The sequence below is a fragment of the Raphanus sativus genome, chromosome 8, assembly GCF_000801105.2.
Source record: "Raphanus sativus cultivar WK10039 chromosome 8, ASM80110v3, whole genome shotgun sequence".
In the NCBI taxonomy this organism is placed as follows: domain Eukaryota; kingdom Viridiplantae; phylum Streptophyta; class Magnoliopsida; order Brassicales; family Brassicaceae; genus Raphanus; species Raphanus sativus.
In genome coordinates this window covers 23,628,729-23,645,143 of record NC_079518.1, presented here as the reverse complement: position 1 = coordinate 23,645,143, position 16,415 = coordinate 23,628,729, and the positions used below count along the sequence as shown (strand labels likewise).

The 16,415-nt window shown below is 32.5% G+C and overlaps 2 protein-coding genes across 2 annotated transcripts; both read right to left on the bottom strand.

The window, feature by feature from the left end:
- Window positions 1–7: 7 nt before the first annotated feature.
- LOC108820323 (kinase-interacting family protein-like) lies at window positions 8–997 on the bottom strand. Its single transcript, XM_018593279.2, has 2 exons — window positions 952–997; window positions 8–852 (listed from the first exon to the last, which is right to left on the bottom strand). The coding sequence occupies exons 1-2, from the start codon at window positions 995–997 to the stop codon at window positions 8–10; spliced, it is 891 nt and encodes a 296-aa protein (XP_018448781.2).
- Window positions 998–4,346: 3,349 nt separating this feature from the next.
- On the bottom strand, window positions 4,347–6,376 carry LOC108820324 (mitogen-activated protein kinase kinase kinase 20). Its single transcript, XM_056992358.1, has one exon. The coding sequence runs from the start codon at window positions 6,239–6,241 to the stop codon at window positions 5,162–5,164; it is 1,080 nt and encodes a 359-aa protein (XP_056848338.1). The 5' UTR covers window positions 6,242–6,376; the 3' UTR covers window positions 4,347–5,161.
- Window positions 6,377–16,415: the final 10,039 nt, after the last annotated feature.

Sequence of the window (16,415 nt, the reverse complement as noted above, 5' to 3'; positions counted from 1 at the left end):
AACTAATTTATTGTGCAGGACGATGGAGCAAACCAGGCGATGGGCTAACGCTGCATTTCACAAAAGGATTAAGTCTCTTCAACCACTTGGACTTCCTCTTCTTCTTCTCTCCAGGTTCACTTCTTGTTTCACTCACTTTTCTCTTCTTGCTCTTGCTCTTATCCAACCCAAAGCATTTCGGCGAGGCTTCGTTTTCATAAACAGTCTCTCTCGATGACGACGACTGCAACGCGTACACTTGGTTCTGTAAAAGACACATCTCGTGAAAATGATCGTCCCTCATCTTAAGCACGCATCTCGCCAGCCTCACTGCTTCCGTTTTCATGAACAGCGCTTCGGTGGCGAGCTCTCTGTTCTCTTCCAGGAGTGAAGTGAGTTTGTATCCGAGATTCGCGGTTTCCTCTACCGCTACTTCTTTCTCCATGTCAAGCAACGTCACAAGCTTCTTTAACAGCTCGATCGTCTTGGTAGCTTCTCGGTATTTTTTTTCTCCCTGGCGCAACTTGTCTTGAGCCATAGCTATTTCAGTGTTCGCAGTCACGAGCTGCGAGACTAGATCTTCGATTTTGTGCTTATCACAAGTGGTGATTTGCATCTGTTGATAAGACAAGATGCTCGTAACTTCGGAACTAGTGTCGGAATCATTGTCTTGGAAAACAGGTTTAGGGTTTTCTGGTTTGGCGTAGTTGTTATGGTTCAGGAGAGTTGTGTAACCTTTGTAGAGATCTTCGCAGAGTGAGAGGATGAGAGGGCGTCTCTGGTAAAACCATTCAGCACGCTGAGAAAGTGTTTCACCGGTTTGGTTCTCTTGAAGAGCAGAGACGCGCAGTACTTGCATCCGAGTTTCAATCTCTGCGTGTCAAAAACAATTTTTCAAACAACACTGCAGACAAAAGTAATTGTATTACATAGAGAGGCATAAGACACCGACAGGAAGTTTGGTTAGTGTACCGCAGAGAGATGGCAATGGCGGAAGAGGAGGCTGAGAGGCATCCATATGGATTGTGTCTTTAGACAGAGAGTTATTTTGATGTTTAGGGTAAAGCTAGAGTAAAACTTGAGCTTCAGAAAAATCAAAATCCCACATATTGCAATAATATAAAAGAACAAAAATAGCAAAACGAAAGAATCAGTGAGATGATTTGAATATTAATGGGACCAAATTGCTCCAAATATACAGAAAAGGTACGAGGAGAATCTACAGATTCAGAAAAGTCATATAGAGATTAGAGAGCGAGAGAGCTGAGAAATTTGGAGATTTGTTACCATAAAAGAAGCAGTGACATGCGTTTAATTCAAAATTTGTAATGTTAATTTTCATTATTATTCGAATTTTAAACATTCATATTAGTTACAAAACGTGTTTACCTACTATCTATCCACTGGGAATAATGAATGCATTTTCCAGTGAAAATCCTAAAAATGGTATATTGAATAATAGATTTTAAACAGCAGTTATAAAAGAGGCACCAATATCCACTCACTAATTAAAATTTTATATTTGTCTTTAGAGATTTTGTTCAAATTTCAAATCAACAGTTATAAAAGAATGTATTCCAATGTAAAACTGGAGATTTGTTGATCATAAAAGAGACAGCAAAATATATCTTGATTCAAATTTGTGTAGTTGTAAGTTTCATGAAACCTATATAAATCCAAGTTCATTCATAAGAAAGTATGTTTACTTACATACCATTCAGTATCCACTAAATAGAAACATTGCTCCAATGCAAATCCTAAAAATATATCACAAAGTTTATATGAATTGAAAGCCAGTTACAAAAAAAAAAGTTTATATGAATTATAGAAAAATCAACAAATAAAAAAATAATTGTTAAGATCTCATTTATTTATCTTCCAACCTTTTGCTCATGATAATTGATATATACAGTATTTGGTTTTTAAGAATGAAATAAATATTATTTTGTATTAGTTATTACTTGTTTGCCGTGCTCCATGCTTTCACATTTTCTCAATGGTAACATTTCACAAAGTATCATGATAGTCTAGTCTCTCTTTTTTTTCTTTAGTCTCTCTATTTGTTGCTGCAAAACAATCCTTGTCACATTGCTTTTGATTCCGGTTAGGATTGGTTGGCTACACAACAAAGGCGAAAAAATTCCTAATGTAAGTCTCTTCCCACATCATTCATGTTGCAAGATAACAAAAACTTTTGTTTTTGAGTAGCTATGTATTCTCTTTGAGGTATAATGATAACTAGATTTTGACCCGCGCTTTCAAAGCGCGGGTATTATTTTACACTTTTATAAAATATATTATTTGTTTGTAATTATTGAATTTATTTATTTTAATATTTTTTTTAATAAATTCGATACATAGAGTGTCTCTGATAAACTATGTATTTCTCTAGTTTTGTTTTATTCGCTCTTCAATCAACATATTTATTTGGCTTATTGTTAAAATAAATGATTATAGACTTTGATCTCTGCACCTCCGCGGATGTATATTTTTAAAAATATGATGATATTTGTTTTTCATGTAATTATTAGGGTTTGGAAAATGAATCTGAGGAACAGAACTGATACCAATCCTTAAATGTAGTACCAAACATGAACATAAATTGATTAAATATTCGAATTATTCAAAATTTTGTTAGTTAGAGAACCGAATCGGATCTGAACCGAAATATTCGTGTACCTGAATTTATCTAAAAATAGATTTATATACTTATATATTAATTATTTTTATATTTAACGTATATAAAACATCAAGAATGGTAATTTTAAATTGGTTTAAAATACTTGAAAATATATATAGATAGTCAAAAACAAATATCTGAAATAGTTAAAGTATACTCAAATCACCAAAAATACTTAAAATAATTATTGATTCCGTATCCAAAATTTTAAATCAACCCAATTGATATGTTAAGCTTAGGTATTCTGACATATGTTATTTAAATTTATATGTAATATATTACTTTATTTATAGATTTTGAGAAATTTAAAATATATAGTGATTTAAAACTTTAAAAATAATTTAAATAGGTTATCCAAACCCAAACTAAACCCGCAAAGATCCGAATCAAACTCAAACAAAAATTTAGAAACATCCTAATAGGACTGAAATCTTTGACCTCGAAAATCCGAAACGCAAACCAATCAGAACCAAACCCGTATGGATGTCTGAAAACCCATCCTTAGTCATTATTATATATCATATAATTTCATTATATAATTAATTGTATTTTGTATGTACCATCATATAAGTAATCATATAATTAATAGTATTTAATACGTATCATCATATAAATAATTACATATATTATATTTTAAAAACTTAATATGAAATATAAAAACCATAATTTGAGTTGGTATTTCAAATTGGGCTTTGTATTGTATTTTTCTTATATATATTGACAACATTCTTTTATAATGGACTTAATGACTTAAGCCCATTAAGTTTTCTGTTTAATACTACTATCTTTGTTTCCAAACAAAATTATTATTTTTAAAGACTACAATCCATGTTTCCAAACACACCAATTTTTTAAAAAACTCTTATCCAAGTATCCAAACACACCGAAATTGTACTTCAGCTTTAATAAGATAGATGACTCAGGCTAAACATTTATAGTATCCATCCGTGTGTAGAATCTACACCATTATTCTAGTGTTTCTCTCTATGTGCAGAGTCTTGGAATGTACATGAGGAGGTTTTAGAATGTATAGTGTCTCAGTTCATGTGTTCCACTTAAAAAATTTATGTGTCTTCTTCTTTTCCTTTGCATCCTATCTTGTGACTATACATAAAAGACCAGTTCCAGGTTGTTGGAGTCTTGTCCATCCTTTTTGTACAAATCACAAATTTTTAGTAAAAGCTGGATTAGCTCATATATTCTAATGAATTAGCTCATATATGTTGCTGCAGTTGCTTACTTCATTCATAAGGTGACTGAAACTTTGCATCCTACGTTTGATGGGATTTATCAAGGCTGATCAATGGTTCAAACTGAAAAGGAGGAGACTTCCAATCGGAGATGCAGAAAAGAACCTGGTTAAAGCAACTTGTATCTGTTAAGAATCAAGGTAATGATTCTGTTGAAGTGATTCACTTTGTCGTGATATATACATAAGGGAACTGTGTTGGTTGTAAAATTTAGTTCCAATTTTTTATTTTGCTTGTATAGTTGAAGATGAAAAGCAAATGAGCATTAATAAACCGTTCTCTATAGTTAAAAGATGTTTTCGATTGCTAACCACTGTAAAAATATTGACAATTGAGTTTGCAGACAAGAGAACTATGTATAGTGAGCAATTCAGAATGAAAAAAAAACTTTATTAACAGTTATGATGTTAGTAACATACTGATTTGAGACCTGAGATACATACTAAACAAAGAAACTAGGCATTGATGAACAGAAACTACATACTAAACAGAGACAGTAAGAGTTAATGAACAGAATAGAATCTACATACTAAACGTTACTGTTGTAATGAGACCTGAGATACATGTATATTTGATCTTTAAACTAAACAGAGATATGAAACTTAACCAACAGAGACTACAGGCTATATGCTAAACAGAGATGCTAAACATTAATCAATGAAAACTACAAGTCTACACACTAATCAGACACTAAATGTAAGTGAACAGAATCTACTGTCTACACAGAGACACATACTAAACGTTAATCAACATACACTACAGTCTACATGCTAATCAGATACTAAGTGTAAGTGAACAGAAACTACAGTCTAAACAGAGAAACTAAAAGGCTAATGAACACAAGCTAAACTGATGTTAGTAACTTACTGATTTAAGACCTGAGATACATACTAAACAAAGAAACTAGGCATTGATGAACAGAGACAGCAAAAGTTGATGAACAGAATCTACATACTAAAAGTTACTATTGTAATGAGACCAGAGATACATGTAAATTTTGATCTTTAAACTAAACAAATATACTAAACTTAACCAACAGAGACTACAGGCTATATACTTAACAGAGATGCTAAACGTTAATCAACAGAAGCTACAGTCTAAAACAGAGATACAAAACATTAATCAATGGAAACTACAGTCTATACATACTTATCAGACACTAAATTTAAGTGAACAGAATCTACAGTCTACACAGAGACACATACTAAACGTTAATCAACAGACACTACAGTCTAAACAGAGAAACTAAAGGCTAACGAACACAAACTAAACTGAAGTCAGTCGATTTCTTCATGGGCATCATAGTCTTAAACCTCAAGACTTTGTTCAGAGTTCTCTTGAACTGTGTTGCCTTTGCCGGGAAAAACCTCAACTTCTTGTCTGCAACAACAAGAGCATCTTTCTTGTTGGAACTTGTTCGTCTGACTCTCAACTTGAACAGCTTCAACAGAAACGAGTTTCTTGCTTTCTTCTCCTCTGCTTCAACTTGTGGACGAGGCAAGAACGGATGAGACAGCAACTCAGAAGCGCTTCCTCTCTCCTCAGGATCCCTTGAGAAACACGTTTGGATAAAATCCTTCGCATCAGAAGGTAAACTCTCAGGGATCTCAGGAGCTTTACCACAACGGAGACGAGTCGCTAGAAGATTGATATTAACTCCTTCCCACGGAATCACCCCCGTGTACATCTCCAGCACCAAACACCCCACAGACCACAAATCTATTCCTTTGTTGGCGAAGCCGTCACGGACAGACTCAGGAGGCATGTAGATAGGAGTCCCCACCCATGGAAACTCACTCTCCCAGAACTTAGGAACCTCTCCTACCTCCAACGTGTTGCCAAAATCAGAAATCTTGATCTCGTACGATGATGAATCTTGTTTCGAAGAAGGGAAGACGAGCAAGTTATCTGGCTTTATATCGCAATGGACATAACCGTGTCTGTGAATCGAGACCAAACCTTCAAGAATCATCCGCGTGAAATCTTTAACCAACGGCTCCGGCAACTTTCTGTCGGCGTAACGGTTCATGAAAGCGTTCAAGCTACCCTCGGAGGCGTACTCGAGTCGAAGCTTGTGGACTACGTTACCGTAACTGCTTAGACCTTGTTGAAGAGAGTCTCCGAGACACGTGACGATCCTTGGACATCCTCTGAGTTGGAGAAGAATCTCTAACTCCCTTCGGAGAGTTTCGTAGTCTTCGTCGTAAGAGTTCTTGACGGCGGAGAGAAACGAAGATCCGCCGTCGTCGGAGGGATTAGTGAAGCGGACTAGGTTTACGTAACCGTATGCGCCTTCTCCAAGAAACTTCAAGATTTCTTCGTTGGACTGCATCTTTTGTATAGGAGTTGATTTTTTAGGGTTTCGGAAAAGAATCGCTCTGAAAAGATAAATGCAAGAAAGAAAAATTAGGGTTTCGAAACAGAATCGCAGTGGAGAGAAACGTGGAAGAGAGCGAAAGAAAATAAAAGTGGAGCGAAGGAGAAGAGGGTATGATGATCTTTTATAGATTTGGTTTCAGTTGAGTCGGTGACTTTATTATACACACGGAAAAAGGACTTAACTAATGGGCCTGGCTTTTTTTTTTTTCTTAAAAACAATTTAATCGGAACAACTTTAATTTTATCACAATTGATATTACTTTTTATATTACCTTTAAGATAATTATTTTTATCAATATTGTAAACTTTTGACGAAAAAAATTAAACTAATCCTCATTAATAATTTATAAATATTTATTTTCATGTTTATATATATATATATTTGGTTTATTTAATTACTATATATTTTAAGATTATTCATATATTTAAATGTTTAAATCACTATTCAAACTACAATAATTTTATAGTTTTCATGCTGTTAATTAACTAACTATTTCAAATGATAACATAATCTTATCATGTATTTATTTTATATTTAATTTATTATGATCCTGATCCGTAATTCAAAGTGCTAGATTTCCTTGAAAATTTTGTTTTGTTTATTCAGTTTATATAATAAATTATTGTATATATAAAAGTGTAAGAAAAGTTAACTTTTTATACATGTATTATATAGTGTATTAATGTTAAACCATTCTACCAACATATTATATTTTTAGAATAAATTTTTTATCTTTACGAAAATAAAATATACTAACTTATCAATTTGAAATAATTTTATCATATTTAGTTCAATATAGTAATTTTAATTAAAATGTTAGGTTTGTTAGAAATTACATATTTCAGAATTATTTAGTATTTAATTTACTATAATCCCGACCCGTAATTCAAAGTGCTAGATTTCTTTTAGTAATTTGTTTTGTTTATTTAGTTTATATAATATATTATTGTATATAAAATTTTTTAAGATAAGTTAATTTTTATACATTGTTATATAATTAAACAGAAATGGATATTGCTTTCCAACAAATTTTTTTTTAAAATATTTGTAAAATGTATTTTTGAAAAGTAATCATTTTAAGTGGCTATTATTATCATTACAATATTTTATATAATTTTTTTTTTGTTTATAAATCAAAACTAAATTAAATTTAAATTTCTGATTATATTTTATGACAACTAAAATTTAAACTAATCAATTTTCGAAAATAAAATTTAAAAGGATTCTGAAAAGATTCTTCAAAGATTTTGTTAGATTTTTTTAAATTAATATTTATTTTTTATTTTAAATAAAAATGAAGAGATTTAATAATAGATAAAAATACAGTGTGACCAAGTCTAGTAAGTAGTCCATTTTTAATAGATTACTTATAACATAAATTATATTAATAGATAAAACTTTCTCCATAACACTGAATAGTTTTACTTATGATGGACATACTCTACATAGCATACGACGCCAACGAATAGCTCTACTGGCTACATTTTAAAACACTCGTATAAGTTTGCATCATGTAGTTTGTTAAAAATTACATTATTTGAGAATCGAATTCATAGTTGGTGTATAGCTTAAACTTTTTTGTTTAAAAAAGAAAAAAAAGTATAGCTTTTAAAATCCTGACCTAGTAAATGAAACTTCCGCACTATTTAAAGATTTACCTAACTAAAATTTTTAGTAAGAATTGCAAACTTTAGTAAGAAGTTCGGAGAACAACGAAACCATGATAAGTTTCGGAAAAAAAAACCAATGAAACCATGATTCATTTATACTATTAAAGCAGAATCCTTCATAGGATTCTGCCCTTTGTTTTTCAAAATATTTACAAAAGACTGTCACTGTTATGTACCAGATTGTGATCGACATAACCGGACCGACCAGGACCGTACCGACTGCAGGAGATAATGCTTATCGATTGTTGTACTTATCCACTTAGGATAAACACGACCTGATGTATATATATATATGTAAGACCCCTGGTCGAGATTAATAATAGAAACAAGTTTCCCCACTTAGTTTTACAACACGTTATCAGCACGATACGTTCTCTAAAACCCGAGCTACCCAAAAACCACCAAAAACCCTAAAAACGGCGCATCTTAAAATCGCTCTATCTCTCCAACCGTAAGGATCCAGACGACGAGCCACATATCAAATCGAAGCACTCGACGAAACCAAACCAACGCCGTAAACCTCGTGTCAATCTGATCTCAGACGCTCCCTCACGCTCTGTTTCAATATGCGCCGCTAGTAACCCTAAAAACCCTAATTTCGGCACAACTTCAAATCGATCGATCTCTTCAACCATGAGGAACCAGACGACGAGTAATATATCAAATTAAAGTTCTTGACGAGATGAATCTAACGCCGTCGGCCTCGCCTCTATCTGACTTCGGACGCGCCCTCACGCTCTATTCTAAGACGCGCCGTCAAGTGACCTAAAACCCTGAAATTCTAAAACTCATTCGACGACTTCAAACAGTTAGTTCTCTCAAACCGTAAGGATCCAGACGACGTGTAATATATCAAATTGAAGCTATTGACGTGAAGAATCCATCGCCGCAAACCTCGTATCAATCCGATCTCAAACGCGCCCTAAAGCTCCGTTCCAACCCGCGCCGTCAACTACCCTAAAACCCTAATCAAGCCTAAACCGCAGCCTCTAAAGATACTTTGTTATTTTCTGCGATTTACTTCATCTATCTATACTAACTTATTTTGATTCATTTTTGATTAAGGTTTCTAAAGATACAATAGGTTTTTGCTCAACCTAAGACACGCGACCAGCTCCTGATCCGTTCCGGTCATGCAGTTCGCGATCCGACTTGTTCCAGCTCTCGGTGGTCCAAATCTACACTTCAAAGTTCTAAAGGTAAACTTTGAAACCTAAAAGAACTCATAATCGAACATGGTTGATTGATAAAGGAATGACCATTAAAATTTTGCAAAACCCCAAATCAAACCCTAGCAAAGATTAATAGGTCCAAACCCTTCCATGAGTAAATCGAAACTCTTAAACCAAAAGTTCGATATGAGATTGTTTTACAATTAAAATCAAAACCTCAATGGTTTCTGAATCTCAAAACCTCTTTGATCTTAATGATCAAATCGATAAAACCTAGAAATCGATCAATCCCCTTTAAAATCTAAATCTGATCGATTTCATCAAAAAAAAAAAAAAAAAAACCATATTTTTTGATTAACTTGAAATTCGATTGTCTACTTGATTGTTTGATAGAAAATTTCGAAAATATAAAATTTCCATTTATAGAAAGTTTCGAAAATAGAAAGTTTCCATTTATAGAAAGTTTCGAAAATATAAAGTTTCCATTTTTAGAAAGTTTCCTTTTATAGAAATTTCTTTTTCTGAAATTTTTTTATAGAATTTTATGGGAAACTTCTCTGATTCATTGATCATCTAGAAATGTTTTCTAAGATTGCATCATAACTTCGATTATTTTGCTTGCATCAATACTTATTAAAAAATAAAAAAAAAAAAATTCTTTCTTTGGTGCGTGTGATAAGAAGTATTGATATGAATAATAAAATTTTCTAAAAAGATTACTTAACATAAATTAAGACCTGTTTTGGATAATGTGATTTCAGATGTCGAATTTCGAAACTTCAGATTATACTACCCTAAAATCTTTATGGAGATAATTGATTGAAAATGGCAAATGAACACTTCAGTAGTCCTGATGTCAAGAGGACTCGGACAGTGTATTAATCAAGGTAATTATGTAACTGAAAGTGAAAAAAAAAAATAAAGCCATAACAATTATGTGCTATCATCTCACTAAGGATCTGAGAGATTCTCAATGATATTATGGCAAAAGGCCATAGATGAATGAAAAATTCTCAGGTTCTAGGATTTTGAATCCGTGGACAAATATCATTCTGCTCAAATGAAAATCACCTATAGTTTTTAAACTATGTGCTGAAGTGGTAACAGAAGAGGACTTATTTTATATGAACTATTCCACATTTCATTCAAAGGATATGTTGTTATCACATAAGTCTAAAAGGTTTCACGACCTATAAAGACTTATTATCATGCCTATTGGCAGCCGAGCAAAGAAAGCAGAAAATTCGAGATACCATCAACTGATTGATAAAATTTAGTAAACATACATTGAGAAACAAGACAATGATATGAAACCTCCTGAAAACATTGAGGATGAAAATGATATATAAGAAAAATCTGAGGAAGCCGTATGGAAAATATAAATTGTGAGGTTGGCTTACACATTGATTAAAGAATCAAAGATTCAGACATTCTGATTTCATGTTTTATGTTTTGATTTGATTTGCTTGTCATTTATAAAATTTATAGCAATAATAAAAGTTGATTCTGGTCTTATATTATCTTGCTTGATTGGCTTGATAATTCCTTGATTGATAAATGACAAATGAAAATTTAGAAAATGAGTATAGTAATTAAAAATCATCCGACCAAAGGCATTGCCTAAAAGGGGCATGAATTATTCACCCAAATAAAAGTCCCATTTGAGTTATAAAATTTTGAAAAGAGAATGGTTTCCACATTGAACCAATGGGCAAAGGAAATATAAGTTCCTTAAGATTATAAAGAAAGTAAAAATTGCCCAAGGCATAAAAATGGTCGAGACTGTACTCCCAACTGATCTAAACTATGCTAAAATATCAGTATGATAAAGGCAAAAGGCCTAGGTAACCAGATAGGTTGACCACGAAATTTTATAAACTTTATGGCATGACTGGACTAGCCATCCAGGTCTTTAAAATTGATGCAAAGATTGATATCGAGAAAAGGCACAAAAGAGTTATTCCATAGAATCTCACGTTGTGTAACATGTATACAAGGGAAACTCAATAGGCTATAATGTTCCAAGCATCTAAAAGATTTATAGCATGTTCATGAGGGGGAGAAATGACACTCCCGTGGTCTATGAACAACACTAAAAATCCGAGTGACATGGTCTATGACCATGATAGAACTTGGCCGAATTCTTTGTGATACAAAGATCACTAGCTAATGCTTGGGAACACATAGATTTACATGTAATGATAATATGCATCAGGCCATATAAAGTGAGCATAGATATTCCCATCTAAAGATGATAAAGGGTCATGATCCAGACATAGACCATCCTAAGAGATTATGTTTAGACCACCACAATAATATGTGCCGTCTAGGATGGAACCTCATAAGAAGATGAGATAAGATTGGGAATATATGTTGGATATGAGAAAGCTTTCTCCCACGATTTTATAAGAAACCTTGAGCCAAATATGGGTGATCAGATTAAGGCAAGGTTCACGGATTGTATGATTAAATCCGACTATCCAACATCAGGGGGAGAAAGAAATAAGCTGGTACAAGTATAAAGAAATGGAATGATATTAACCATCCTTGTCTTGGCAAGATCCTCGGACCAGAGAATATGATTTAAGACGTCCAAAGAAAGATCATACAAAGCTAGCTAAAAGAATGCCAGACAGATTAGACCCGAAAGAAAAGAAAAAGAATGACTAAGTCATACCAGCTTAAGCACCACGAAATTAATGTCCTAGAAGAGACATAATCAAGTTGCTATAGAGTCTAAAGATAGACCAATATGTTCCATAAGATAAGGAACCTCAGAAATGAAAAGAAAGGTGCATAGAAATGACATATCTGAGGTCATAAGAGAACCCAGACCAGACATTGAGATAAGGCTGCGCAGCTAAACATCTAAGATACCAGACCATGTAGTTTGGGACGCCAAACTGCAAGGTAAATGAAGGTTCTTAGTAAGAGTGAAATCTCTAATCGATTAGTTCATGTCTGGAACACAATGGAACACTATAAAAGAAGTGTCGACACATAAAAGATAAAGATGCATAAGGAAATAGCACTTGAGTTTAAAAGATATAAGCGAGGATCAGAACCCACGAGAATACAAGAATGCATTCATAGACTAAAGGAAACCGTGGGGGTTCAAAGAAAGATTCAAAGAATCTATAAAAGAGAAGGGTGTATTGGCCATATATAGAAACACCATCTGATAAGATAAAACCAGTGAAAAATAGGTCTTGTGTGGGAAATGAAAAGAAATCGTGAGACATGGACTAAGGTGTTCATATTCCTATTTAAAGTATTCAAGGAATGGCTTGATTACACAAGGATACTCACAGAGACCAAAGGAACAGATTATAAGGAGATATACTCCTATGTGGTGGATGCTACTACAAAATTCGAAAATGATAAAGGTCTGGATATAAGAAAAGAGAAATGTAGTAAGCAGCATAATTGATCACTGGATAAAGATATGATAAAAGTATCAGAAAGATGAGAAAAGAAATTCTCATAGAATAGTTTTGTTCCTAAGCTATTCATGGACTGAAACAAGGCAGCTGCGAATGATAGACTAAGAAAATAATTAGTACAATCAGTCCATATATCCCTATAGAGGATATTATAATTCCTTGTGTTATGTTTATAACAAACCAACCTAAAGAGAGGTTCAATGATTTCAATGATTTCAATGATACAAGTTATCAATTGATTAAACAGGCTATGTCTTACATATGGTAAAACTGCAGAAAAATCATAGCCGTGTGAGTGTGTGAATGATTAAGTCAGCACGCCTAAAGTGAGAACCATAATCTAAGATAGTGACCAGAAGCATACCTGGTCGTGGCTTAATAAGTATAGTATTGCTAAAGGCAAGAAAAGATCGATAGCTATGTATAAAAGACATGAGTGCATTTGACTGCGAATTCATAGTTTGATGAGTTCCATTGCAGCAAATAATTATTTATGGTTTTACCTTAGACACTCATGGTAATGGACGTGTATAGACAAGGTCTATAACATAACATTGATCGACAAAAGGAAATAAAGAAAGACTGGCTACAATGGATAAAACAATTGGCACATACGAAGAGAAATAAGTCCAAATGGGCAAAAGATATAAAGAGAAGTGGTTTGTATGTGTTTGGGTCAGAAGACTCAATATATATTGAATGTCCACGTTTTGATAAAGCCATATAACCAAAGTATATCCGTTGGACATGAAAAGAACCTGCAAGTAAAGTTTTATTGCAGACTATAAAGTCCATCTGAGCATCGTTCGAAGCGCCATCAGTCTTACCAAGACATGGAGTGATCAGCAGCAAAGATGTACATCCTGACCACATCTTTATGGAGTTCCAAAGACATCAAGACGTCCAACATTCACTAGTTCATTCAAGGAGAATCCAGTTGATCATCTTCACCAAGTCACATGCAGCTTCAACGTTCAGGAAGACTCGGATACCAGATGGAATGCGTCTACTACATTGATGCATTCATCAGGGGGAGTTCATGTGTTGTACTCTTTTTCCTGTCTATGGTTTCCCATTTTGCCACATTGGTTTTGGGGTTTTCCAGGAGAGGTTTTAATGAGGCAACATTAAGCATGCAACGAACCAGTACCGGATGTGTCGATCAAGGGGAAGTGTTATGTACCAGATTGTGATCGACATAACCGGACCGACCAGGACCGTACCGACTGCAGGAGATAATGCTTATCGATTGTTGTACTTATCCACTTAGGATAAACACGACCTGATGTATATATATATATGTAAGACCCCTGGTCGAGATTAATAATAGAAACAAGTTTCCCCACTTAGTTTTACAACAGTCACTGCCTTTTTTACCTTCTTATAATAAAAATGTCAACATTAGTTACTACCAATCAAAATGCATCTAATATTTAAGACAATTACATAAATCATTAATTACTAAACCTCTTTTTTAACACATTTTTTCCAGTTCAATTGCACTCAAGAATTCAAAGCATATTTAAAGCATTATTTAAAAACATACAAACTATAGAAGAATAAAATATACGTTTCATATTCTTTTTTTTAACACACTGTTCATATTCTAAATCTATATAATATAAATTTGAGTAATACAAACCATAAGTTTGATATTATGCTTATACATAAAAAATTAATGTTTCATTTTTAAAAAGGGTTATTCTATGAAACATTAAAATATATTTAAATTATAGATATGAAAAGTTAACAATATAAAAATTTCACTTACAAAAATCATTCAGTATAAGTTACTGTAATATATATATATATAATGCTTAATATTTTAAAAATTATTTTGATATTATTATTCTACATATCGAATATATATTTTGTAAAACCTTATTCCCCAAGCATTTAAGTTAAATACTAAAATCGTAATTAATTTATGTAACAACTTTTTAGAAATAAATATTAAGTTGAGATTCTCCTAAAATATAGTAACCAAAATTCTACCTTATCATTAAATGCAGCTATATCTATCCTAAAATATGACAAGTGAATTAAAGCAACATGAAAATCTATACTAATAAAGTTTGCTTTTTTTTCTTCTATGGGGAATTAAGACACGTGGCATCTATTTTATTTCAATCATCGAAAGTTGTTTTTAATGGGCTTGCGTTGTTAGCCAGAAATCACGTGGGTTCTACAATTTTCACTTGCCCATTAGTTATTAGGTTTTTCTTGTCTTTGTTCGCGTTGCAGAGGAGAACCACCTCTTCGGATCACATCGTCTCCAAACGGAAAAAATGCCTATTTCAATATGAATTTTACGCATCGTGCCTATTCATTCACGAACTTTGTAGTAGTGCGTAGTATTCCACACTGAACTAAACAAATTTTTTAAAATACTATATGAACTTTATGCGTCGTGTCTATTCATTCACGAACTTTATAATAGTGCGTATTTCACATTGAACAAAATCAAAATCAAAAAAATACTACATAGACTCTCAAAATCGTGCTTATTTCAATATTGAGTGTTAAATGTGTTAGTCATCCGTTAATGTATCAAAACAATGTCATTTTGTATAAATTTGTGAAATTAAAATTAAAAATTAAAAATAAAATACACTCTCAAAATTGTGCTTATATATATTGACTGTCAAAAGTAATAGTCATCATTGATTTTATCAAAAGACTATTTTGGATAAATTCTATGAAATTGTCCGTCGTTTTTTAGTTTTTTCATTTACAAAAAATTTATCCAAAATGACGTTGTTTTAATAAATTAATGTATGACTTGACTAACACCTTTCACACTTACTGACAAAGAAAGACTAACATCTTTGACGGTCAATATATATATATATATATATAATCACAATTTGAGCGTCAAAGATGTTCGTCTTTTTTTTGTCAGCAAATCAAAGGTGTAGTCATATATATATGTACATTAACCGTCAAAAGTGTTAGTATTTTTCTGTTTAGAAAATCAAAAGTGTTAGTCATACATTAATTTATCAAAATAACGTCATTTTGATAGATTTTATAAAAAATAAAAATTACAAATTGACGGATAATTTCATAGAATTTATCCAAAATAAAATCTTTTGATAAATTAAAACATGACTAACACATTTGACAGTCAATATATAAGTACAATTTTGAGAGATTTTTGGTAAATTAAAAGATGACTATTACATTTGACAGTCAATATATATAAGCACAATTTTAAGAGTCTATATTTTATTTTGATTTTTAATTTCACAAAATTTATTCAAAATAACGTTGTTTTGATAAATTAACGGATGACTAACACATTTAACGCTTAATATTGAAATAAGCACAATTTTGAGAGTCTATGCAGTATTTTTTTATTTTTGTTTAGTTCAATGTGAAATACGCACTACTATAAAGTTCATGAAGAAATAGACACGAGGCATAAAGTTCATATAGTATTTTAAAAAAATTGTTTAGTTCAGTGTGGAATACGCACTGCTACAAAGTTCGTGAAGGAATAAGCAGGAATAAGCACGACGCGTAAATTTCATGTTGAAATAGACACTTTTTCCGTCTCCAAACAAAGCAGTGTAACGTCTGCATTATCAGTCTTCCCCATTAAACCAAGCATTTACGTGGTCTTCACCACTCCCCCACTCTCTAGCACTAAATCAGCTTCATCACTCTTCATGGTAACTCCGCCTATAAATTTGTTTCTTGGTTGCGATGAACATCCTCACCGCTAGGCAATCAGAAAGGACAGCATCTGTCAAGCTCATCGCTCTTTCCACTTATTTTCTTTCTTTGCTTTATTTTGCTTTCATGCATGTGGCTCAAAGTTTTATTTAGGACATTTTAG